Genomic DNA, 27,797 nt, shown 5'->3' on the forward strand with positions numbered 1-27,797 from the left:
TATTACTATTGTTTCAATTAGGCTAATCACTGTAACAGCAGTTTTCTAAAAATTGCAGTGATGGTGGCTTCAAGGCATGCAGCATGAGCAAGGACACCTCTTATTCCTCATCCAGACTTCAGACTGTGTCTCCAAGCCCTGTGCCTGCTCTTAGCACAGCCAGTTTAGCCCCACCCACTGAGCAGTCCAGCCTTTATTTATATGAAATCTGTGGTCCAACTGGCTTCAGATGGCGTGTGTATGTGCGTGTGCCTGCCTCCTGAGTGTGTGAGACGAGCTGGGATCATGAGCCAGGGTTGTTACAAGTGGTTTTAATCAGCAGTCCATTAGAGGAGAACGGAAAACTTCAAACAGATTAAGAACCAAGTAAGTAAACCTAACTTTGAACTTGAAATCTGGACAAAACAAATGGAAATGAAACCTTCGTAGTCTGTCAGTTTTCAGATAAATTATCACTTTTAGAGAGAAAGCTGTGCATGCTGACAGGAAGGAGGAAATTTAAAAGGAATGGAATGAAGGAAACTGTAAAAACAAAATGGGAATTGAGAATGCAAGAGAGTAAAAACAGCAAATGAGTGTTCGCAAAGTTGGTACACTCCCTTACTTTTTTTGAGCTGTGGACAGGACACGTTAAGCTTTAACCTCTTGCTTTCTTGTCTGGCTTCTGCAAAAGGGATGAAAATATCGCTCCTCACCTGTCTGCTGGCAGGTCTATTCTCCGAAGAGCACAGTGTGGAAAAGCTTACCATGGCTCCTTGCAGGATGCCCCACGACATGCTGCTGTTTGCTGCTGCTCAGTTGCTGTTTTTTCACAGGTTGTTCCAGTAGCCCCATGGGAAGGTGCTCCACAAACCTCCACTCCTCTGGAACAAGACTTCTTGCCTGGAACCAGGAAAACACTCAGCAGCAGAAATGGGAAAACTCATGCTAGTTTTGGATAAAGTGTGCCTTTAACTTTTTTTACTGTGGCAAGACGTGGCTACTTGGACTGCATCTGGAATGTGGCGAAGATTGAAGTGAGGACGGCAAAGAGGCCATGGTTTGTGGGCAAGTTCCCAGGTGCCGCAGGCTTTGTCGCCCTCGTCCCTTCCTTCTGGCCATAGTGGTGGCCATCTGTCTGTTCTGCCAGACCCTGACTCCTCTCATGACCAGCAGCATCCTTTCGGCAGTTGTTAATGGGATTACATCCAACAAACTGACCAAAACACAGCAAGGAAGGTACAAGGAGGTCTCCCCAAGCACCACTCACTGCTTCCTCCCTGGCAGTAATTCACAGACATTGAAAAAGGTAAGTCAGCTGGAGCAGAGTGCTGAGCAATAATTAGCAAAGCAAGGGATAGCAAGTCTGGCAGGATCATCTGAGTCCAGCTAAAATTAGCCTAAGCTTGAAAGTCTGGGATCTGTGTACAAACAAATGGGTGATCTAATGACAGCAGCATATGTGCAAGCACATTCCTATTACCAGCTCCTCAGAGTGCTGTTATTAACACAGGAATCCTAAAATCTTCAACTGAAACATGGCATTGCTCTGTGGCTCCAGTGAGAATTCAGTTTGCTGCACAGACCATACTTTATTTTGGCTTTGGGAATTGGTTTAGAGGCTTTACAGTACAGGCACATAAATCAGGAGCCAGGAGGGTTTCATGAAAGTGGCTGAGGTTGTTAATTGGCACGGAGACTGCAGCTGCCCTGTGTTAAAGTTATCTGCTCGTCAGCTTTGAACTTTACTGGGGTTCTGCTGAGAAGCTGAATTTAACTGCATTTGAGAAATAAAAGAAACAGTTTTTGTATTTTCAAATCGCACTATATACTTTGGAATCTTTGTCTCTCAAATTTTACTTTGTCCTCAGGTTACCTCATGTTTATTCTGTATAGGTTTCCTATGGATGGGTTTTAAAATCTACCAAATTCAAACACTGTTATTTTTGTTGGAAAATGTAGTTTGTTAAATGGTCCAGGTTGGGGTAGTTATTTATCCTCTGGAATCTGTGATCAGCACTAGCACAAATGTTTAATGTTTTCTTTAGTTGTATAGGAGAGCTGCTAATAGTGCAGCAGATACTACACTGTGAAATTATCATTATGCTGTCATTTTATGTACAACTGTAGCAGTACTATAAACAATTTTTTTTCCTCACAGATTAAGGACAGCATCCACATAAAGCAGTACAAATTTAAAAAAAAAAAAAAGTACAAAGCTACTTCTTTGATTAGACAGAGGTAACAGTCTAAAAGGTCAGCAATATTGATTTTAGGAGAGCGGTTGTAAAGTGCATCTTCTGCAACAATCAGAAATGGATACGTGAAATAACTCTGGCATGAACTCTTAAATTTTTTAACTTAACTCTTCATTTTTTTTTTTCTTGAGAAGGGCAGAGTTTTATCTTATGAATTGCAGAAATCTACTCCATGTTGCATTGTCATAATTTTATATTTTAATGACCATTTATTACACTAGGTACCCAGGTTCAGATTTGTTCAGCAATAACACATGAATAATTACAATTTAAAGGGAAATAAGCACAGCTGACATATGTGGGTTGCATTATGTGGATTACATCTTTTGACACATTCCATTCTTTTTTACCCTTTGCTATTGTAATGGCAAAGAACAGTTCATATCTTGCCTTTGGCTACTTAAAATCTAGAAGAACTGGTGACATAATGTCAAAGATTTGCTAGTATGCTGTTTAGCTGAAAATATCTGTAATACCTTCTTTCACAACATGTCTGAGAAAAAAAAATGGAGATTGACATAGAATTTGGCTTTCTGGCTGTTTAAAATGAGAAGGGAGCTTTTGTTTTTGTAACATGCTGTACTTACTGCTCTCCAGTGTACGTGGTCGGATGTGACTATCACACACATGCTGAACTTATAGTACAGATATAAGTGTGTATGTTAACTCTTATAGGTATGTTTTCCAGGGCTGTGCTACCCTAACACATTCCTCTTCAAGTTCTAAAGACCACCCATAGCTGGCTCCCTATTTGTCTTGAATGTTTCCTCTGGAGCATGATGAACAAAATGTCTTGCACATGTTGGGATGTTACTCTAAGCTGCTCTCTGTTTCCAGAGAATACTCTGCTGATTGTGTGGGCTGAATAATAATCTCAGAAAACAGAAAAGACAAACATCTCCAAAAATCTCTACCACTTTGCTTTGAAAGTGTGTTGTTGAACTATGTGTTTTCGTCCCCTGCTTATTCAGACAACTGAACTGTTATCTGGCTTGATTTTATTGGATACTCAGTAACATCTAAGACAGATGTCATGGTTGAAACTTTACACTGTTTTATTTTACAGTCACGTGCCCACTGATGGTAGCTAGTTTGGAAATAACTTTTCATTAAAGCTCTGGTTGAAATCTTCATGTATGAATCTTGAAAATTACTTTAAAATATATTTATTTACATTTGTAATTAACTAGTCCCACATGTATTCTTATTCTATAATTAGTCCAGCCAGCAAATTTAAATTCAATAAAAAGGATCTATCGTGCAGTTAAACAGTGACTTAAAGCAAACATTGCAACATGTTATGAAATCAAAGTTCATGAATAAATTTTAAGGAAAATAAGACCCTGCTGGAGATAATGTTCTTTAGGTAATACACAGTGTTTATGGGTTTTGAGCCATTGTATATGTCACACTGCAGATTGTCCTCTGACTGGGTAGGGGCAGGTTTCATTCTTACTTCCTTCAAAAAAAAAAAAAAAAAAAGTATTGTGTTGAACTTGCTGTGAGAATTTGGTTCTGCTTGTTATTGCATGAGCAAAATCCCCTTCCAAAAATCTGATAATTTCTTCATTCAGAGTATGCATAACATTAAGTGTCTCTGAAGAAACACTCAACACAAACAAACAAACAAAACCCCCCAAAACCCTGGCACCTTTCATGAGCCATTTGTTGGAAGTGAAGGGAGAGATCTGAGGAAAAGTGCAGCTTTGCCAATGCAGCTCTCATATCAACATTAACCTCATCTTGGAAGGGAGAGACAAGTCTGGAAGCATGGGGACAGACGTTGCCAATTTGATCTGTAAATGTGTCTTTAACTGCATCCAAGATGCTCTGGGACGGAGCCTTTCCTGTCGGGCACATAGTGCAAGCTGCCTTTTTTTAAAATGCAAAAATGCTGATTTCATTCATAGCCTGAAAAACCAGGCAGAGCTCATAGTACTCCTCCCTTGGGTATCACACATTACAGGAGTTTTAAAATCAGCTGTGGATCATGTCCTGCAGCTTTAAATTCACAGGAACAGAAGTCAACATTTTCTAATACAGCAATAAATGTTAATATCTCCAGCATGAAAGATACAAGGCTTATTTCTGAATCGCAATAAAGGCATTAGAGAGTGATATCACATTTAGCAGCAGGCTGTCTGCACATTTAGCAGGGCACCTTTACCTCTCCTGCATTATGAAATATTTGCGAATCTATATAGTGAGAAGAGCTGGTGCTGCAGCACTGAAGCTGGAATAAGTATCAACAGAAAAAAAAGCCCATACAAACCCTATGTGTAGGTTTGCCTGGCATGGTATTGTGCCAGAAATAGTTTTGGTCCCAGCCAGATGTGAAATTGTCACACTCATCATAAGTAATTTAGCTCTGCTTCTCAGCCAGTTCTGAGAAAAGTTAATTAGCTGGTTAAGCTATGTTTCCACTCTCCGAATTAGTTCAGCCAGAGCCAATTTAGATGTCATAACACAGCAGAGCATTTTGCTCAGGTAGTACCTCTGCTGGGAGGAAGGAATATGGACTATATTGCCTTGTAGGAGGGCAGATACCTGAGGTTCAGTTGCTTTCCCAGTCAGGGAAGATCCCAAAGCACTTTTTCTGGTTTCTTAAAAGACACAGTTCCCAAGCCATTAAGCTTTATATCCATGTTAGAACTGGAAGCCTGGCACACCATATTGACAGTGGGAATTTCTGCTGGTCCTGGAAAGCAAAAGTCTCTCTTTTCTTTCTTTCTTCCATAGCTGGAGAGAAAGGAGGAGGAAAATGGTTAATCACCATTTAGAGTTATTGCTTCTGTCATAGGCACTTTTTCAGCATATTAGATCTCTGCCTGTGGCAAATGTATTAAAAATATCAGATTTTTAAACTTTAGGATGGGTCTTGAAGGAGATTATTTCATGCATGCTCACAAGGCCCTTGCTTCACATGCCCTGGACATTTAAGGCTAACTGAGAAAAAGAAAACAAACAAGATATGCAGCTTAATATGTGAGAATTTGATGAGTGGGTGAGGCTGGCATCCTAATAAATGAAATATAACAGGTATGGTGAAAAAAATCTCTCCTCCTTTCAAGGCCCTTAACCTAAGTTTTATGTAAAAGATTTATCTCAAAGAGGAGCTATAATAAAGCTCCTTATTTAGGAAGGATGAGAAAAGGCTTTTTATGGCTTTATTCCAAATGGATAGGATAGGATAGGATAGGATAGGATAGGATAGGATAGGATATTGTTTAATAGGAATGAACAGTATGAAAGATCCAAGATAATGACAGCTTGATGTGGCCATATCTCCAAGATATCATGTAGAAAAAGAAAAGAAAAATGAAAGGGGAAAAAAAAGAGAAACATCATGATTTAGTCTTAACCATGAGCTAGAGAAAGATCCAGTTGAACGTCTTGCATAGTTTACTGGCCCAGGAATCTATATTTGAAAATTAGGAGTGAAATTACCGAAAAGCTGAGAAATTGTTACAATAACTGTAGAAATCTGGACACCCAGAACGGAATTATTCCTTCTTTATTTGTGTGCTCCACTCTATCTTCTCAGAGGCAAAAAGCTGGACTTCACAGTCAATGCAAATGACTGCCTCTAATGCAAAATTCATTATGAATTAGTACAGACATGTAAAACAAATCTGATGAACTTCACACTCTAAAGGTATATGTCTTTTTTCTATTGATTTCTTTTGATGGAATATACAGGCTTCAGTCAGAATAAGCAGAGAACAAAGGAGGTAGGAGAGGAGTGTGTCATGGAAGAAGGCATGGGGAAAGGAAGCAGGTGTAGGAGGAGAATAAGGTACTACAGCTGCAAAGAAATAGTATCCTCAGAAGGCACAGAAGGGATTGTGCACAGAGAGGACTGGATTGTGTTAGGGAAGAGAAAGGAAGATGGCAATGGAAATGGAAAGAAAAGAAGACAAAGTCAACGGAAACTTTTGAAATGTAAATATGTGAAAAAGAAGAACTGAAGCTGGATGATAGAATGAGAAGGGATGATTTTTGCTATTATGCAGAAATGGAGCATGGTGAGAGCTCTGGATAGAAAAGATTACATTATGCATTACAAGGTTTGACACATTTTTAAAATAAATTTAATCTTAAAAATTATTATATTGAATAAGTAGGGGGATAAGAACTCTTTTCTCCTCACAAAAGAACAAAGAACTTTGCTAGTATGAAACCTCAGTTATTAGAAAGCAATCAATATAGAGTATGGTATCAGCATCTGGTTTTCTTGGAATGATACCACAATCACATTGCACCCTATGAAAGCAGGACATTTGCTTTGCTCTTTTCTATGTAAAATGCAAAAGGTCTTGAGGAAACAGCTATTTTTACTGAGCAGATAGCTAGAGATATTTTGTTGATAAAGGGCAAAGCTATTGTGGTAGCAGTCAGGAAAGAGGGGCAGGGTGGAGACTTTGCAGGAAGGGAACTTTTGAGAAAGATGCATCAGCAGCAAATGGGAAATGGAGGTAGACTTCACTGGTTGAAATTTTTCTTCAAAGAGAGCTATTTTGATAAGATGGGAGGATTGGCTCATTGTTCCTAAGACAGGGCAGTTGGTACTGTGAACTACATGCAAGCATAAAGCACTTACAGCTTAGAGTGCTGGTGGTGACTGTGCAAGTAACTCGGGTTTTGCTCTTGGATTTATGAAGTCATCAGAAAACAACGATCAAAGTCGTGCCAATAATCTAATTGCTTGTTCTGTATTTATCTAACAAACAATTGGAAGCAGAATTACATTCCAGACATTTCATTCTACAAGCCAGTCCTTTCTGATTAGGAAATCCAACAGAACATAAAGCCAACATATTTAAATATCCTCCAGAAAGTGAAACAGGAAATTAACTTCTCTCTTACTTCTTGATACAGGAGCTGTGTGCACTTAAAATATAATGGTAGTATGAACAACTTGCTATTTCTATGAACTTTTATGCAAACACAAAAGGGAATTTAAAAGTCACATTTGGAGTTAATGAAGATCTGTACAGTCCTGTAAATGAATGACTTGGGGCATTAGAACCACATACTAAGTTTTTATTATCACTCTTTTTATTGATGCTGTTTAATATTAGTGTGGTAGTTTCTAGGAGTTTCACTCATGGATTTTTTACTGTTATTCAGCTAGGTAGTATTTAACAGCAAAGATGCAAACTTCCTTTGCTGGTTAAATGGGAATTTAGGTTGTTCACTGCCTATGAATAGTGCTAATAGTGCCAGTGTTGTTTTTATAAGGCTGGTTCTCTTTTGTGGTATTTTTGTTGCACTCCACTTTCATGCAAAGGCCTTTTGGTTTGCATAGTGGCTCGTATATCCCTTTTGCAGCAGCTCAGTACCTGCAGAAAGCAGTGGGGTTGAAGTAAGCTGCAGTCAGTTATCTGAAACTATTGGACTGAGACTCCAACAGTCTTGGCTAGCTTAGTGTGAAGTGTGGGTGCTAGTAATAAACACAGGGACTAATGCCTCCAGAACTGGGTAGATGAAAAGATGATTCAGTTTTTGAGTTCTTTCCTGAGAGAAGCTGAGGCAGACATGAGTGGGGCGTTATATTAAGAAGAATTTTGTTTCTGCAGTTGAAGTGATGGTCAGTGAAATTCTATGGCAACAGTTCAAACTATATATTTGCTTCTTTGCCAGGCATAGACAATGCATCAATATTTATGGAATTATGCAATCTTCTTGGAATCTGAAAAAACTGCCAAGGAACTGTTTTTCTCTCCTCAACTTGAAAGATCTTTGCTGTTTTCTTCTTGGCCAAAACAAAACCAGCAATTATATATCACAAGATTCAGTTACTGACTAAATTCTAGATTTTTGGAACAAGCCAGAAATTCTGTAAGATAGAGTAAAGCTTCAGAGACTATTAGAATCAATTATATCCTTATACATTCATAAACTAGAATTGGATGTGTTGGTTTCATGGGAAATGTCAAAACATTTTCTCTTTAACAGAGTACTTCACAGCTCTATGGAACTTGCATGTAGACAGAGCTAAGAATTACAACTCAGATAATAGATGTCTATTTTCAGCTGTACAAGGATGGTTATGTAATTCTTGAGCTTTCATATTATATAAACTGGGCCATTTATCTTGTTTGTTAAGACATCAAAGAAATATACATTTGATGTGATAGTTTTTTTTGAAAAACCATAATAAATTTTATTGGAGCTCAATTTGCTTTCTTTTGTGTTTTTCATGTTATTCTATAAATTGAAAAAAAATTACAAAATTAACTTTTATGCATTTTTATTCACTTTACAGTCCATTGTGGTTTGTTTAAACCAGTTGTTAAGGCTGTGGATCATCTGTGTAACAGCCAATTGCACTAAAACGAGGTCAGTGACTCAGCTAAGTGCAGTGTTTTGTAAGCCGTAAAAGCAGGTATATCATGTCAAAGCTGACACAGGCCTCATCCTAAATCATATGGGAAATCTCAGCTTTGCTGTAAAGCCTCATTAATTTCTGTGGAGACAAACTCACCATTCTCTAGGTAAGACATGGGCTGCAGATGTTCTTTACCAATCCCTTTTACAAAGGGTATATTGAATCTGTGACAAATTGACTTGCTAACAAATAGCCTGAGTCTTCAAACTGAGGAAGAGCTAATAAATGGTTGGTACACTAAAACATTTGACCATTTACCAATTATTGTCAGATTTTCAAAATGTTATGGATCAATTTTTTTTTTTGTCTAAACCGGTTGTACATTAAATCCAGAGGAATGCCAAAAAGCCAGGACCATAAAATGTGGAAATACATGAACAGCTTATTTTCATCTATTGCACTCGGTTTCTTTTATACTAACTCTCTCTTCAGGCTGAATTTTTGTGATTGAGAAACATTTTATGAAAACCAGCAGATTCTTTAAATATATAAACATGACTTTTATTGCTATGATATTGGAAATCATGTCCAGTCATGGAAAGCATTTTATATAGAGCTTTGGAAAAAGGTATGGAATCACTTGCTACAGGCATGCAGTTGGTCAGATTTTTTTTTTTTTTAAATCCTGTTTAGCTAACAACCCACCCTACATTGTACTGGCTTGGCAAGAAAACAGAGGACACATTGAATCTTGTAACCTGGACTGCATATAGCTCTAAAACAAAAGGGCAAAGGAAATAAATTTGGCAACACTACACGTCAATCTCAAGAAAGTACCCTAAAAGGTGTGGAGATACTTCATATTATTTATTAGTACCAGATTAGATATTGGGTCAAGCTGTTAAATTTAGGATCATGAATTGTCTCTTTTTCCCAGAGATCCCATCACAGCCCTTTGGGAAGCTGTTGGATAAAAGTGCCTCATGCCCAGTGCCTGGGTGGTGGGAGGGGAAGCTGGAGGCACAGATGAGTTTGTCCCCACTCGGTCCCTCCCAGCATGTGTCAGGAGACTTTGGACACTGTCAATCTGAGGGACTTTTGTGTGTCTCTGGAGTGAATGCCCCAAGAAAAGCCCTCTGGAGCAGCAAGTGCTGTGCTCTATCTGTGAAGGCTGTCAGGAGCCCCCTGAGCACCCATGGGAGGGGCCTGGTGGGAGCCGGCTGCTGTGTGGGCTCCGTGGAGCTGCTCAGGGCCATTTCCCTTTGTGTTTTGTGGAAATGACCCATGCCACTGCTACTGCCTGAACTTACTTTTTTTTTTTTTTTTTTTTTTTTTTTTTTTTTTTTTTTTTTTTTTTTTTTTTTTTTTTTTTTTTTTAATGCTGCTAACAGTGTTCTGTTGCATATTTGTCACAGCCAAACTAAAGCATTGTAAACATTTCTGCTCTTCCCCAGGGAGCTGGGGAAGATGCCGTCTGCATCAATGGTGACACAGAGGCGGGAGGGAGAGCCCCTTCCCTGGCAGATCCTGCCACAGGCAGGGTGGATGACCCCTGGGCTCCTCATGACACCTCGGGGCTGGTTGGTTCCTGTCCCCTGTGCCTCACCAGGCAGGACAGCTTGTCCCTCGTGTGAGGTTGGCACCCAAGGCCAAGGCCTATTGGAGCAGGCTTGGGCTGTGAGGCGGTGGCCAAGCCGAGGGAGCCCTGCAGGTGCTGACCTTGGAGTGGTGACTGCAAGGGAAATGGAGTCACTGCTGGGTGCTTGAGGCAGGACCTCTTAATATTTGTGTGAAGCAAAATACTTCAGAGGCGACACTGCAGAAGGCTTTGCTTTCGTGAAGAAAGGTGTGTTTTCGTAGCACAACAGAATTTTGGTAACTGTTAGTGAGGAGGGGGCACACAAAGTGTTGGCACATCCAAGGCAGGTCACGCTGGGAGGAATGGGAGCAGAAGAAGCCTTAATTGCCAGCAAAAATTGAACAGGGATGTGTCCTGGGCTGCAGCCCCTCTGTGTTCCTCATGTGTCCTCAGTTCACCCCTGCAGCACATGTGGGATGGAAAATGGGATTTTCTTGCAAAATAAAGCAAGAGGTGTCTCTGTCTTCTGGGTTTCTTCCACTATGCAAGTGAAATGGAAAGTGGGAAGTATCTGGCTGGAGTGCCTGGAAGAGGGAGAGGGAGCACAGGATGGGGGTTGGGACAAGGGCTGGATTTAGGAACAGGGAGGGAGGGAGGGAAATGGAGAGAAAGGGCTGCCAGCAGCTGCTGGCGCTGCAGGAGAACAGGAAAGAGAGAAGATAAGAGGAGAGGAAGGAGGGGTGAAGGCAGAGGGGAACAAGAGTGACGGGTGCTGTGGTGGGGAAGGGACATCTGAGACTCTCCAACGCTGTGCTTGGCACCTGATTAATGTGTTTTAAAAAAGCTGGGATGCCAGGAACGCTGTCTGACAGGTGACCTAATGCAATTCCTATGACTTCACCCTGTGCTATTTGTGCTTCTTCCGGCCAGCAAGTGATCAAACTTTTGCTTGAATATCCCAGTGTCTAAACTAGTTTTGGGTTGCACATTTAGCAAATATATGTGGAAGACTCTGACAGTGTTCTATGGAGATTTTTTCAGGGTCCTTTCATCAATGATGCTATGATGCTGCCTTTCCATGGAGCAAAAGCAGATGTGCTGTTAGAAGCTCAGGGCTCTGAAATAGTTTGTGCTCCTCACTGCTGCAGAGAAATTTACAGTTCAGCCAAGCATAATGTAAAACTGCATCCCGTATTCAGGGAATAGACTGCTAAGGAGAGTGACTTTATCACTACATTCCATCCCTATAAGCAACAGGACACATCTTGAATGATATTTATTTATGTCAAAACATCTGTCTCTTTTCAGTCTCTTCTACTGTGCTCAAAATGGTTGTGACTTGTTTGTGTAGCGCGTCTTATCTCCAGTGATAAACTTACTAAAATTAGAATATACGGAATAACTTAGTTTTTAAACTGCTAACTAATGCTAGGTTGAAATTCACAAGCTTGTGAAGAACTAATTTCATGTCCTGATTTTAATCCCTGATGGTATATTTCAATCCTAAAGACAAGTATTTTTCACCAAAAGAAAGTCTTGTTTGTGAATGGTGTTTTTACTACAAAAGAACAGCTAGACTGTTCTAGGTAATAGTGTCCTAATTGCTACATCGAGCATCCTATTTTTATGTCTTATTGTATTGGGGTTTAAATGGCAAGGTTTTGGTAGTGGGGGGGACTACCAGGGTGGCTTCAGTGAGAAGCTGCTAGGAACTTCCTCCATGCCTGACAAAGCCAATTTTAGCTGGCTCCAACACAGACCTGCTGTTGGCCAAGGCCAAGCTTATCAGTGATGCTGGTAACGCCTCTAGGATAACAGATTTAAGAAGGGGAAAAAAACAACTGTGCAACTGCAGACAGAGAGAGGACTGAGAATATGTGAGAGGAACAACTCTGCAGACACCCAGGAGAGACACACTGAAGAAGGAGGGGGAGGAGCTGCTCTAGATACAAGTGCAGAGATTCCTCTGCAGAATGTGATGAAGATCATGGTGAGACAGGCAATCCCTCTGCAGTCCATGGAAATCCACCTTCAGGTATCTGCCTGCAGCCTGTGGAGAACCCACGCTGGAACAGTCTGTTCCTGCAGGACTGCACCCTGCAGAAGGGACATACGCTGGAATAGTGGGTAAAGATCTGCAATAGGAAGAACTCGCATTGGAGAAGTTCATGGAGGACTCACACTATTTCCGTGTGTTTGGGGTGTCTCTTTTCCATTTTTCCTTGCAAGAAGCTTATACTCCAGGATATTACATAGAGGAAGGCTTTTCTCTAGATGCCATTGTCCCTAGACACTACATAGGAAGATAGTTAGTGATAGATAACCCAAGTGTTCCTTGGGATTCATTAGAGACATCAGACACCTTTCCAGTTGCTCCTACGTAAAAGTTTCTCTACCAGTCCTCCTATGGGCTGGATCATGTTGGACTAATAAGGCAATATGGCATGACAAGGTTATGTTTAATTTTCTAGAGCACAGTAATCTCTAGCACTGTTTAGGATTCCTAATTATACTAGAGCTATTTCCTGTCACATTAGGTTACTAAGTAATTTTTGTGAAAAATAACAACTGTACTTTATATTGCTGAGGAGTGTCCTATCTTACAACCATTGTATTTGCACTGTGTTTGCTGTAGATTGATGATTCCATTCTCCAGTACTTTGGAAGCCGCACGAGAAGAGCAGTTCTATATGCACCTCCTGCTCACCATGAAACTGACCGTGAGCTCTGTCAGCGCATCCTGGAAAAACACGGATATACAGTCACAGTCCTTGAAAACAGGAGACTGATGGAAAATCCCAGGCATGAGGGCCCTTATCACAGTAAGACTAACTGGACTTAGTTAATTCAATAATTACTAAATGTGTTCACTAAATACAGTATTTATTCTGCATTCTTCCACAAAGGGAAAGCTTATAAACTACAATACAAGTAAGAATAGAAGCCAAATTCTAACCCTTCTCAGTTGTGAAGCTAATTTTTCACAATTAGGTGATTCTTCCATTATATATATCCTTCCTCAAAATAATGCAGCAAAGTAGTTTTTTATTCTTGACAACTAAATCACATCAGTTTGGTTCCTGATGACTTCTCATACCAACTTCATTAATATAATGGAGTGATTTTCAATAGTGCATTTTATAACAAAACACATACCTGTTACGTTTGGTTCTTTTTCATTTTCTCTCTTAAAGAAAAGTTGTATCCACAAAGGTTCTTTTTTTCCTCTGGTAATGTTTTGATTGTTCTGTAATGTTAAAGAACATGATACAGAAGGAGCACATTTTCCATTTGCTGCAGAGTCTGGGGTGCATTACTGTTGGTTCTTAGTTCCTGTTAAAATTTGATCCATAGTTAAAACAAGGTACTGAAGAAGCCTGATCTCTTGCACAAGGGGACTGTAGCTTTGTTGTGTACAGTTACACTCTGCTTGATAAAGGAGCTTTGAGCATAAGTTATATATATGCTCACCATGTTTAAGGATTCTTGGACACCTTAGACGTATGAGCTGAAACTGTGTTCTCAGTTTGGTCTTCTGCTGCAAGTCAATTTGGGAGATGGAAGACTTTGAAAAAATAAATAGGTCACCACTCTGTCAGAGGGAAAATGGTGTGGTTGGATTTTTCTCATGCTGAACGGAGTGCTGTTTGCATCATTCAGGCTTGCAGTACATTTCTGGGATTGCCAGAGAGCTCAGTTTTGCTTTGAGTTTGCTCAAACTGAGTAGTTTCATAGATGAAAACTATAATTACTTAGCATGCTTGAGGCTGCCCAAAATTCCATCACTAATTTGAAGTTTCTTTAAGAAACTTTCTTGAAAGGGAGGTTCATTCAGTTTTCTTTGGCAGGCTGTACCAAGAAATAGTAAATGGTCTTCACCTCATTCTTATTTTAGTCTGGTAATGTAGGCACATTTTAGCCACTCCTTGCCTTGAGTCGTTTCCATCGCAGTGACAAGACACAGCATGTCTGCAGGCTTTACTAATCTCAGATGGGCTGTAAGGAAAAGATGGCATCTCTGGGGATCATGCACACCATCTCTGCGAAACACTTTTGTTTCAAATGGCCAAGGAAGTGGGTATGCCACATTCAGTTGTGGTCCATAAAAAAAGACTGTACTAGATTTTCCTACAATGATGAGTTTAGACTGAAGTTCTCCAATACAGGTTTTTGCACTGCAAACGTTTCCCCTGCAGAAATCAGCTTAACTGTGGGTATTTATATTTTATTGGCTACAACCAGTATTTCCCGTAGTATTTTTCCAGTAATAAAAAAAATAAAAAACTGAAAAGATTTTAGGCATTTTCCAGGAACATCCTTCAGCTTCCAGCAGATGTTGGATTATGTAAAAAAAGTCAAATGCTTGCCAATTTAAGGCAAAGAGTAAGACTATTAATTCCATTTCATGGCGACACAACTCTGCCTTTAACTATTCCCTGTTATGTAAGTGCCTAGCTTTAAAGTTTCGTTTTAAAAACAAGAAGTAAGTAAAAGAGCATGTCTGCCTACCAAACCAATGATCTTTTCTTGCAGCTAAGCAAATTGCATTCAAAGGTAATATTCTTTGCCAATAGATGACGGGGTTTACTGTTCTGGATGGGATAGTACTTCTTATTTTGGAGAAGGGTATTTTGAGCTGTGCTTTAGCATAATATTTTCCTAATAGGAGTGTTATAAGTTATTAAAAATATACTCCTTGAAGCCTCAGTTAAAAATATATAGGTAATGAACTGAGAAATATAGATTCTGAATGTTGTGAAAAATGTATAAAAGAATAATTCCTTCTTACTTGATATTATTTAGCAGCTCTATCTGATGCTTTTATTTTTGTTCAGTCCGTTCTACTCGTGTATCCTTCAAAGTACACTTTAAATTTGAAAGGATTTTTTGTTTTGAATGGCTGAGGGCCAAGACTCTAGCTGAAGTCATATATGGAAAAAAATTCACCACAAAACATTCCTAACTTTTTTTGTGCTGGCCCGCTAAGAATTTTGGGACCAGTTCTGCTCCTGTTTGAAACCCAAATGTGATAGCTCTGTACACTGATCTTCCAGAAATATCCTCCACACCTGGACCTGGACTGCAACACTGTGTTGAGTTCATTGCTGCCAGAGAGAAACAGAGGAATAGTTTTCTTTAGTGGAAATTTTTCACTTCTTAAAGGCCAGCCAAAACATTTTGAGTTTTGGTAACTGGAAAACAGTTGGCTAAAAAGTATATATATATATATATATTATTTTTTAGTCATGGCATAGTCTGTGTTTTATGGGATTATTAAGAAAAATCCATACAGATGTGCTCTGCAGTAAAACATGAATTATTGAATCCCCTAATTTTTCACTGAAAAATAGCTTTGTCAGTAAATTCTCAAGCAGCTTTGCTTGAACAAAAAGAATTTGTGCTTTCACCATTCCTTAGCAAACAAACCCACATGGAGGGAAAAGTCCATGGACTGATGGTATCTGCCCCTGTTCTGAGCTTTTTGAGACTTACTTTCGCAGCAGCCCTAAATGAGCTAGTTTTGCTGTAAGTTTAACATGTCTCTTAGTCTGCTGCTGGCATGGAGATAGAGAGGTGGTACTGTATTAGTAGCAGATGATGGGATAGTCAGATTTTGCAGAGGACTGTGATTGCCACCTTGGGCAATCCATTTTAGCATGGTCAGTATCTGCAGTAAGTATCTGTGGTAAGCCTGTTTTGAAGCAAGCAGTTCAAAAGAAGTCGCATAACAGCAGATGAGAAACATGTAAGGCCAGCATATCTACAAGTGGTACAGTTGTTTTGTTTGCCAGCTAGGCAGAAGAAGGTGTGATTGGTGTGTAGCTACTTCCTTCCTTCCACCTCCTTTTTTAAAATGTGAACCTCTGCTCATAGAAATGTAGCCTCTGAGACACATTCTGCCTTTGACACAGCCTTGGAGGGTGTAGAAACCAGTGTCACAATCTCATGGAAAATATTAAAAGGATCAGAAGGAATGAGAAAGTCCTATACCTCCAGACTTTCTCCTGGGAGCTTTGCCATGCAGAGCTGTACAAACTACAGGGTTTCCTTCCCTCAGTCCGGGACAGAGCTGCACTGCTCTGTTAGAATGAGATTAGCCACCTGGCTTCAGAGCACCCTTAGATTCTCCCAGAGGGGCAAATACTGGAGAAGAACTTGCCACATATTCTTCAGTGTCTTCTACCTTCTTCTCTGTCCTTCCAGTCTGAGAAGCTCTCACCTATGTTACCACAGTAAAGATTAACAGGATCTGTGGTTCCCTTCAGATCTATGATACTCTGACAACATTTTCACAACATTTTTTAAAAGGAAAGTTTTATCTCACAATTTTTTTTTCACTAAAATGCATTCTGCTCTCCAAAAATAATGTTCCCTAGTTACTGTCTGCTGCCTAAACCTTTTCTGAATTCCATACATCCCCCAGATGATATCTTCAAAGATAAGTAAACTCCTTATATCTTTCATTCTGGAGCCATTAGTATTTCTGTCGTTTGCTCAATGTGCCTGCCTCATTAGTCATTGGCAACCCTCCCTGAATAGGCATTTCCTTCATTTCTCAATTCTTCACCTTTCCTAATAGTTAATCAAATCTCAGCACACTGCAGACTACAAGAAACATGTGCAGTTGTATGTTACAAATCTAACCAGCCAGTTTTAATTCATTCAGCAATAGCATAAAAAGTTCTGTTGTTACTGCTGCCTCTTGGAATGGAAAAGATTCTGCATAACCTCAATGATATCCAGTCAGTTTGGCCATGGAAAAAAACACATGTATTTAAGTTACTGGCAAACTGAGTGCAGTGTAACATTATATGCTCCCCGCTGCCTTAGAATGTTAGTAATTTGGTGGAAGTTTTTCAAATTGTATTGAGGGACTTTTAAAAAACAAATCATAAACCATTTTCATAGTATTGATTTTATACAATAATTTCCTATTTTTAGAATACCAAGTTAAGTATTTAAACTTAACTATTGCTTCTGTTTGAGTGACATCCACTGAAGATGAAATTTTAGCCATGCCATTAGAAATATAGCTATAGCTTTGGATTGGGTTTTTTTTATGATTTATTGTTCCATAATATAAGTATTGAATCCAACTTAGCTTTGGTCAATATTTAGCTCTTCTGTTGATTTCCGCTGTAATCAATACCAGTTTCATCTCCTGTTCATTCACCTGACAACTCCTGTTAAGTGGAGATAGTATACTATATACTTCCTTAAATTTACTTGTATAGCAAAGAATACTAGATCTGAAGTTTTTTCCAATTTTTTTTGCGTTATAAATATGTGCACTTAATGCTGTTCTATTTTCTGTAATTTTAAGAGCTTGCTATGTTTAAGTACTTGGCTGTGTTAACTAAGCCCTCATTCCTAACTATGAGGACGAGCTGGCTTTTTGCAGATGTGGGAGTGGTGCTTGGGTGGAGCTGCACAAGGAACAGGAAAGGATGAGTGAGATGACACCCATGGGAGCAAATCTGACTAGATCTTGCCCCTTCTTTTTGCATGCTAGGGTCAAGAGATCTATCTGGTATTTAAAGGAACACTATTTAGGTATTACAGCAAGGAGAGAATAACTGTTCATTGATGAAGCAAACTGCATGTAGTCAGGCATAACTCATTTTGCTGTGAAATGATGATTTGAGAATTGTATTGTTATGAAGATATGGCCTCTGCTGTCTCCCTCCTTGGCTCTCTTTAGAGAGCTCTGTTGCTTCTTTGTACCCAGTGGTCACTGGGTACAAAAAGCTGCTGCTTGGGGAATGTCAGGGAGCGGGAGGCTGCAGGAGCAGGCACAGGTGTTTGTAGACGTGGAGTGATGCTAGCTGCCAAGTTTTCTGTCTCTCTCTGTATGCTACATGACTGAAGAAGCAGTTGGGGACAGATGAAAGAAAACTCTCCTTTGATTCTCCCAAAAAGCAATATTCCAAGTCAGCCTTTGTTAATTTTTCATTTTGGTTTGTTGGGTATCCTTTGGAAAAATAACTTTATAAAGAAAATCTACATTTTCCATGGGAAGAAAATGATTCTGTTTACTTTGATTCACAATAGGAGTTAGGAAGCAGAGAAATGTTGTCACATCAGGGTTAGAGATGGAGGAACCTGGATAAAAACTGTATGAGTCACTGTTAGAACTAGGATGAAATGCATGGTCTTTGCTGAATATCTTTATGTTATTCCTTTAGCATATTGTATTACCTCTAGTACTCTTCGCTGTAGATACTTCTACCAGAGGCTAAATAGCAAAGTATCAGCCTAATTACTGACATGTGGGCCAGCAGCAAGGTAGGAACTTGCAGAAATGCTACTTCATAAGTGCAGCCAGTAATAGTTTCCTCAGGGCTGCTAATTAGTGTAGAGAATAAACTACAGCCGTGGGTTTCTGAGGCCCCCAGGGCCATGTCTGGTGACTGTCAGACATTCGCTTTTCATTTTCCAAGATACGCTATATCAGCAAAATAAGTGAAAATGAGAGAAGTTGGTAGATACAGGAGGACACAGTGATGCTCTTTCTTCAAGGAGTGTGAAGGCTCGTATGTTTGAGTGAACAGAGGTACTTTTTAACACAAAATATTAACAAAGTCTGGTGCCAAGAAAAAAAAGAACAATCTGTTCATCATGCCTATAGTAAACAGTACTACAACAACAACAAAGTTGTTATTAGGAAAACTGTTTTGGGGATAAGGCTAGTGAAGTAATCAAATGGATCCCCTGGAGCTGTGGAGCATTCAGTCTTAGACATCTTGAAATATTATATAAAGAGGTTTTACTGGGTGTAGTGAGTCCCCTTGTGGGGTAACAAGATGGTCTCACAGGCTTCTTGAAGTCTATGACTAGCTTTGAGACAATGAGGCAGATAAGAAACTGATTTTTAGAAAAAAAGTGATTTCTGAGGCAAATGGAGCAATTTCAGGTAGGAATCAGCTGTGGTGACTCTGGGCTTGGAGGACATGTGTCCTCCAAATACATGTGTGTCTTCAATATATAGTTTATAACATCTTCTTAAAATGCTAAATAGTCTCAAAAAATCAAAATCTATGAGAATGCCTTCCTGACAGGAGGGGGGGAAACGGAAGGGAGCACAAAATCAGTGGGTTTTAGGTAACAGCCAACTGAAGTTTGAGAAGGTAGAAAGCAAATAATATATTTTGAAATAGAGATGGTTTTTATGGGATAAAATGTAAAAATCAGTACTAATAGAACCAAATTTCCTTCCTTAGTGAGTGGTTTTCTATTGAGTTAGAAATACATTAACAGGAGTAGGTAACACTAGTTCTAACTTCCTTTTTTTAAATTTCATTTTTAATTGCTTAGAATACATTTAGGAAGAGCCCCTACTTGCTGTTTGTTACAGCCTCAGACAAGTTTCCATGAAATCCAACTAACTTTAGCAAACAATTATAAAGACTAAAGGCCTCAAGGAAAACTGCTTATGTGTTCTGTAAACATCTGGTTGCCATTTTCAATTACAAGGACCAACCCACTGAAGGAAGCAGTTTAGTTTTTTTGGAACAGAAATGGGACACTGGGGTGTTTGTTCTTTTTCATAGTGGAGAGTAAAGGAAATGTCAGGAATAGAGAGGTCACTAGATGCCCAGCTTTTATAAATACAAAAGTCTCTGAGAAAATTAAAGTAAATTGAAATCAGGTTCTGAAAGTGTAAACAATCCTGTGGAGGTAAGGTTAAATAAGCAGGACTGGAGATCTTAGCATGCCAGCAAAAGCACAAGATCATTCTATCATAAGTAAGTAATTTAAAATATTGTGCAAAATAACAATGCTGGGGCTAGCCACAGAAGTATTTTGTGGGTTACCGTACATATACACGTGTATCTTCAAATCTAGCAGATGTAACTTCTCTTCCCAAAATTATTTTGGTTAACTGTTGGTACAAATATATAACCAACAGTATACAAAACTGGTTGGCTTCGTAATGCAATATGTGTCATGTGAGTCCTGAGCAAAGTCTTGACAAGTAAAATAGAACCATTCTTTTTGTATGTTGTTAAGCAAGGACCTTCCTAAATAAGCTAAATAGGTAGAAATGTGGTCCTCAGAACACAGCGTGTTACAAGCATGTGACAAACTCAATGTTTGCTAAATTCTGCTTCCATAAAATTCAAGTTCATTTAGTTTTAGGAAGAAGATGCATACCAGAAACATACACTGTCTTGATCTCTTTTTAATTTTGCTTTTAGCAATTAATTTTATGCCGCAGACATAATTTCAGTACAAGACAGTTCGGTTTCTGATATACAAAGATGAATGCTGCTCTCTAATGTGATGCTGTGGTTTCTTGTGAGAAAATCTAAATGCATCATATAATTTTCTGAACAATATGTATTCTTCTTCCTAATTATTAGCAGAACATAGTCACGCTTTCTAGAAGAAGAACACACAAAAAATTTCTTTGTAGCACTAAAATAAACCCTCTGTGAGCCTGTAGTAAATCCCCTCTTTCAAATGTACTCTTTTCCCTGAGAAAGACAAATTCTTTATTTGTTCATAACAAAGTATAAGGATACAGAGCTCTGTAAGGTAAAACCAAAATACAGCATTTATTCATAAATCTACCCAACATATCATTCTTTGAATGTTCGTTTTAGTCTTATTAACAGAACATACAGTCCAGGGGAGTTGTATTTATGGGGCTGACCTAGAAATTGCAACAATTAAAATACTACACACTGATTGCACAGTGAGCTAAACTTAAAACCTTACTGGAATAAACTATGTCATGTTAATAGAATCTGAAAAACACCAGTGTCCAGGCAGATCCACATGCTGGCCAAAGGAAAGCAGCAATGTGCGAGTCCACTGAAATTAAATAAATACCAGGGATTTGGGTGTCAGTATGCAAGCTTTATAATATGAAAATTATAACAAAAGTAACATGCAAATCCTGTAGAAGAATTTGAGGCAACATTTCATAACTGTAGCCTGTGGGATAAGAAGGTAACAGCACATAATTGCTTTTTCAAATATTTTTAAAATGCTTCACTTTGAAAATGAATCCTGGCTCTGATAGGGTTCAAGCAGAGACTCTGGTTTATAAATACATATGTCTGTTCCTAAATGTCAGATAATTTTCTGCTAATATAGGTGATGGGAGAATGACAGTAAGTTGAGCCAGAAGCCCGTCACAATCCTGCCAGAGCACTCTCTCTAAGGGATTGTTGGTAGGATTGCCCTGTGTTTTGGCTGCTGGAAGCTGCGCACCCTTTTTGATGCTCTCACTGGCTCTGAGCCCTGGTCAGCTGTGAGAAGTGTGCTGCTGCCTTTCATCACTGTGCTCCCATTTTAGGTAGAGGCATTATATACCACTGAAACAAAAATATTTTTTTTTCTCTACTTTAGCTACCATGACTTTTATTGGTTCAGGCAGCAAAAAGCTTATACACTATGTGGGCCTTCATTGTAATTTGCAGCCAGCCCACACCATTCCAAGGTTCAGATTCCAACTTTCTCCAGCTGCATCCACTTTCAGCTGACAGCTCTTTTGAATGCTGCATCCCAAAACCACCCCAGACATCAAAAGTGCAGTAGCCACCCACGGGTTAGAACATGTTTCTGAAAACTTCACACAACATATTATTGTTACGCTGGCTTATCTTACATCAAATAGGAATCTTTTTTTCATGAGGGAAGTGATTATTCTCCCCTTCTGATGTTCATTGTACTCCCTCAAAGTTGATTTTTCAATGTAATATTGAATATTCTTTTATTCAGCCCCTGAAGTTGTCCATTTGGAGGTAATCCTAGTTTGCACAGATGTCAAAAAGAATGGAAGCTTCTCTGACGTATTTAGAAATTGGAACTGTTTCTCAGTTTCAAGTTAGTCACAAGAGCTTTCAGATTTTTGGAAAAAATTACTTCATACAGAAAAAATATTACTGAAAGTGGCATCCACTCTTTGTTTAGAAAGGAAAAAAACCCCACATATGATTAATTTCTATCATTTTTGGCAGTCATGTTTCCTTACAAAGCAATGTCCATTTTTCACAACAGAAGTTCAAAACATTGAGGGGATTTGGATTAAAAACTGACAAAGGAATAGGATTTGAGCAACCTTAATGGGTAGCAAGATTAAACAAGTATAGTATTAACATATTTCCTCCGTGGTGTCTCATATAAATAAAATATATTCAGACTCTGATAGAGGGAAGGTCAGAAGAGCTTAGTGGTATGTGTTTTGGAAGGTTTGAACCAAATTGTTCAAGTCATAAAGTGTTTGCATAACAAGCTTATTGTTGTAATGACTTTGTTTCTGACATTTGTGGCAATGCTTTCCAAAATAAATATTTAGCTATAAAAAAGAGTTTCAGTTTTAATTTATAGCAACCACTAAAAGTGTGTATGTATATAGAATACACTGAGTTTTCTACTGTGCTGTTTAAATGCAAGATGAATCTGGCACAACCACAGTTATTTTAGATCTGACAGCTCAGTTGATCAGTTTATTGAAAAGGGACTTTTAGTATAAAGTGGTAAAATTAGACAAGACCATTTTTTCTTTGTTTGGAAGAAAACCACTGTCTGCTACAATTCATTATTTTTTTTTACAAGAGATAAAATAGAAAGCCTATCAGCATACTAAAGCACTGTTAAACAGGCTGATAAACAAAATAAGATCAAAATCAAGCTATTTTGGACCAAATCAAGATGTAATTTGGTGTGTTTGGAGATAGGCATTTAAATATTTCTTCCCCATCTGGCTTTAGTAAGTCTCTTAAAAAACCTCACTTTCTCCAGCTTTCACAACCCCACTGAGGCCTGGTGTCACTGGAACCTGTCTAGAAGTCGATCTGCAACAAAAAATAATTGTGGTCATTTTCTGTAAAGAGTAGGCTTAAGACAAAGACTTTAAATACAGAGTCAGGCACATGTTAACTCTATTTTCACTTGAAATGTAATGCTATGACTTTAGAAAAATGATTGGAGGACTTCTGGAGAAAGCTCTAAGAATAGAGAGAATGAAGTACTCCAGAAAGTGCTAGCACAGAAGGTAATTGTAGACTAGTTAGGTTGCCCTCTGTGTGAAGTAGGAGAAGGCATCAGGTTTTTTTACTTCTCCACATCTGATTTCCAGCCCAGATGTTACAATACACATTTTCTGCAAATCCAATAATGTGAGGGTGTCTGTTGACAGTCAAAAGTGAGAGGTCTGATCCTAGGTTTCTTTAAAATGTTTGGAGACATAATTTTAAGGTTTACTTTAGAGGCCATGTTCCATGGATGCTCTACATGGTAGTCATAATGATATCTGTGTCACTGACTTACACTACCCCATGGCATGCCAGGTGAGTAGAGCTGAAAGGCAGCATAGGGTGCTGCACAGAAAACAGTTATCTGTGGGGTACAGTAGGAAATATCCCTTACATTAGCCACAGCTTAATTATTGCATCACTATCTTCTGTGGTTTTGTTTAACTCATAAATAAAATGGATCAATTCCCTAGAGCTGAGGACAAGTGACGCAGTATGGCTCATGTCCACATATCTATGCTCTTTTCCTGTCATTGAGGGTGGCCTGCTTTTCCCTGAGTTTTAGGAACTGTCACTGGACTAGGCTGTCTCCTGGGGCATTGCATGGCCACCCAGTAGAAGAAAACAAACACAGCTGATGATTACAGGCGAGTAGTTGAGCCTTTGTCCTGACACTGTTTTGTTTAGCCATTGCCTTTATTCCCAAGCTTCTCTTTTTCAGTATTCTGATTGTTTCCTGTCTCTTGGGTATTATGGAATCTGATAAAATAATGAGGAATGGCATAGGCTGCCTGCATGCTGTAATTGCAGTGATTGAGGGTTGCCATTCAGACCGGAAAATATATGTTTTTTTTTTGCATATGTGATCAAACATCATTCTTCTAACATTGTCATTTTTACCCTAATTCATTGTAAATAAAATGAAACAGGATATTAAGACAAACCCATCTACTTATCTGACCTCCTCTATAACCATAGAAGGGTAGAGGCTGTTTTCTCAGCTCTAGGACAGTTTAAAATCAATGATGAATTCTCGTTAGTGCTGTCATTCAGAGGGTGGCTCAACTCAGGTTCCTCATGTCCCATTGCAAAGAATGGGATAGTAGAAAGGTTGGGGTGTTGGAGTGAAGCGCAGGATGGAAAGTATAACCAAGCTGGCAGTTTGGTTCCCTTGGGCAGAACTCCTCCTCCCCAAGCACTACTTTCCAATTGAATCTTCTTTCCAGCCTCCAGCTCTTTTGTTTCTGAAAGCCCAGGCTCTTCCTTGTAAAAGTAGCAGAATCAGCAGGTTTGGCAACAACTTTAGTGGGGAAGTTGCCTCAGTACCTCTTGTTCTTATTGTTAACTTGTATGTACATACTCATCCAAGTTACAATGTGCTTCCAACCCATCCTCAGATCCACAAGGTGCTTTGGGGCTCCCATTGACTCATCCTGATGGGCACTAGGACTGAGTGTCGCCTGGGACATCTTGGGGATGCCAGGGCAGGAGCTTGTATCTCTCTGACAGGATTACTGGGGTTGCCCCACCCAGTATTGTGCCTCTGTGTTCCTTTGCGTGTGTGTGCATGTCCAGAAGAGAGAAGAGTATTCTGTGGACAGATCCCCCTCCTGTGATGTCCCTGGGAGCAGCTGGAGCAGGGTGCTCTTTGGATTCCCCCACTTGCTGTGGTTTCTCTGGGCTCGCTTGGGAACATCTGTAGATGAGTTTTTATCGCAGAACTGCTGATCACAGCACTCTTATTCAGCAACTAAGACATGGGTCTGAAAACTGTAACTCATGTTACTCTCATGGTAAAATAAGAAAGCTTCAGGCATAAATTTCCTTTTTTCCTCCCTTCCTTGAAAAAAATAACTGGAGTTTTAGTAAATGTTTCTGTAATAGAATTTTTGAATCTTGGTGATTTTGCACTCTTGACTCTCGTTGGTTTATATTTCTGTATCCAGCCTGTCCTCAGTGTGTTCTTCATTGCTGCATGTGTTTGTTTCCCTTCTTTTTTACTCTACTCTGTGAGTGACAGGTGTCATGTTTTTGAACTGCTACTTTTTTCATGTTATCTGAAGTTCAAATAAAATAACTTTATAAAATCAGTGGAAGACCAGTGAATATTAGACCAGAGCAGGCATATATGCACACAGCCAGCACACAGTTAGGTACTCAAAAGCTGTGACATCCATTTTTTCCAACTTTGATTTGACTCACTCGCTCATGATACATTCTTCCACTTCATGACTGTGTGCTGCTTTTTCATATGACTTTGCCTCAGGACAGGGATACAAAGTTCTTTGCTGGATATAGTCCCAAGAGTTGTTAGAATAACTTGGATCACTTAGCAGTGGGAGCTGCCCAAAGGCAATTGTGTCAAGCAGAGACTTCTTACTTGGCAATGAGCAGAGTGGAGCTACTCTTCCCTCTCTGCTGACGCTTAGAGATCTGAGTGCTGTCTCTCTCATCACGTGAAGCAGTGTGGTTTTCCTCCCTTAGTGGGATGCACATGTAAAAATTTGGTAATATTTGATTTATTTCTTTGATTCATGCATGGTGTACTATTACCTCTCATGCTTAGCCTCAAACCCTGCTACCAGGCAAGGGAATCATTGCAAGTTTTTCAATGCCTATGGCAGATGAAGCATATGGACAGTAACTTCCCTAATTATAGAGTTGCACTCCCTATGATCTTCTCCCCAACCTTATCCCTATGTCTCTACAGCATGACTCTTCTCCTCCCCACATCCACATTCTTTCTTTGCAGTTTTCACCTGGTTCTTCATGCCAGTTCACTCTCAGTAGCCTGTCTCTTTTCTGTCAGTTTCCTTCTCCACATTCATGGAAGGTAAGGACACACCTTCACAGATGTATTAATTAGCTGAGCTTTGGCAGATCTGTGACATCTGTGCTTTAACGAGGTACCAAGTACTTCCATTCCAGAGAAAATTAGGTCTCAGTCCTACAATGTTTTTTGTGCAAGTGAGAGATATATCTAGCAACTTTGATTATGATAACTTACCTGGTGTATTAAATACATATAAAGTAAGAAATCCAGCATCTGGGAGCAGGTAGAGATATAAATCATTTTAGCTTGCATACAAGAAGAGTAATATTGTATTTGTGCTTTTGGTTTCACTGAGGCTTGCTGTGCAGAAAACACCCATGTGTGGAGAACATACCAGGGTAATCTGAATGTTCATCCAAACCATGGTGTGTAAGCACAGAAGTGGAATAACAGTCTTGAGTGTTTGAATTGCCCCAATGTGTTTGCCATCGGGTCAGGACTGCATATTTTCCTTTTGTTTGCTGTTGAACTTGGTAGGCAGGTCTAAGACAGTTTTATAATTTGAAACCAGATGAAAAAATGAAAACAACTTTCCATATTTGAGAACATTTCTGGGAGAAACAGGTAGCTCTTGGCTTGTTACACTCATTTATTTTTTCACTTTTAAATTTCTCCTTTTGATTGACAAGAAAAGCGTGCTTGCAACCTGGCCCTTCCTGATATCAAGAAACACTAATAAAATAACTCTCTCTTTTTACAAGAGTGGAAGCATTATGCATTCCCATTTGTAGTTAGACTGAACTTATCTCCACAGCATTTGCAGAAGAGATACAGAATAGTCAAGCATTATCCCATTTTTATGAGCAAGGCACTGTGATAGAACTTTAAATGGCTATTTCAGTCCCCAAATACAGAACTTAATTTGTGACTGTGCATTAATTCTTGAGCACAGGGCAGACTGGTTCTACTTGGTTCATGCCAGCCTCTCCTCCAAAAAGAATGCTTCCCTTGGCACTTCACATCCTCTTAGCTAGGGGGCAGCTGAGCCAAAAGAAATAAAAAACCCTGATCATCCTCAAGGGGGGCGAATAGTGACTGTCCTCAAGATTCCATCAGCCTTTCCCTGGCAAGCATACAGCAACTGTACAAAGTATTTTGTGAATGAATTGACTGCATCCAACAATCTCAGCTTCATACATAGTGTGGGGTTTTTTTTACACTTGTAATACTCCACTGCAATTAGTGTGACAAAAGATTTCAGCCTAATTTGTCCAGCTAAGCAAGTGATTACTGGGCTGTGCGTTATGGCAGAGTACAGTCAGTCTCAACAAGTGGCATGGAGCACATTGCGTGAAACAGCAAAAGGTTTGCCTATGGACAGGTGTACAGCTGCTTTCCAAAATAGTTTAGAAAATATCAGAAACCTCACCATCTTGTCCTGTGCTGTCTTCACTCAACAGAGTGAATATTCCTTCATTGCTGCTGTAGTGAGTCCATATCAGTCATAGCTCATGACTATCAAGGGCCATGCCAAAAGAGAAATTAAAATGCTTCCATTAACAACTACTTTAAAGGGAAAATTCCTGAATACGTAGGTGTGAGACAGTCATTCAGGGAAAGCCTTACAAATGAAACAGTGATATCAAAAACTTGTAAAATGGCATATCGTTAACAAAGAGAAAGTATTCAGTCCAACAAGCAGTATTCTGATCTTTGCACAAGTGAGACAGCCAAGCTGCTGTAACCAGAAATAGGCTTCAAAGGATATTTTCCCCTGGAGCATTATCAGTGAAGCTCAGATCTTCAGAGGTGTAGAATTCTCACATCCCCAAACCCTGTCACACAACCTGCCTGATGTTGCTGCCCCCTGAGATGCTGAGGGGCATAAAAT

General features: G+C 39.3%; 1 protein-coding gene across 1 annotated transcript in view; it reads left to right on the forward strand.

Annotated features, from left to right (window-relative positions):
• The first annotated feature begins 237 nt into the window (after positions 1–237).
• Positions 238–27,797, forward strand: part of LOC114067229 (cadherin-like and PC-esterase domain-containing protein 1) — a 99,478-nt gene continuing 71,918 nt past the window's right edge. Inside the window, exons 1-3 of the mRNA XM_027902523.1 lie at positions 238–366; positions 816–1,288; positions 12,783–12,969. Of these exons, the coding sequence (XP_027758324.1) occupies positions 1,037–1,288; positions 12,783–12,969 (439 nt within the window). The 5' untranslated portion in view covers positions 238–366; positions 816–1,036. The remainder of the gene's footprint in view (positions 367–815; positions 1,289–12,782; positions 12,970–27,797) is intronic.

The sequence above is a fragment of the Empidonax traillii genome, unplaced genomic scaffold (genome assembly GCF_003031625.1).
Source record: "Empidonax traillii isolate 1590-97213 ecotype Southwest subspecies unplaced genomic scaffold, ASM303162v1 scaffold885:size433544, whole genome shotgun sequence".
NCBI lineage: Eukaryota > Metazoa > Chordata > Aves > Passeriformes > Tyrannidae > Empidonax > Empidonax traillii.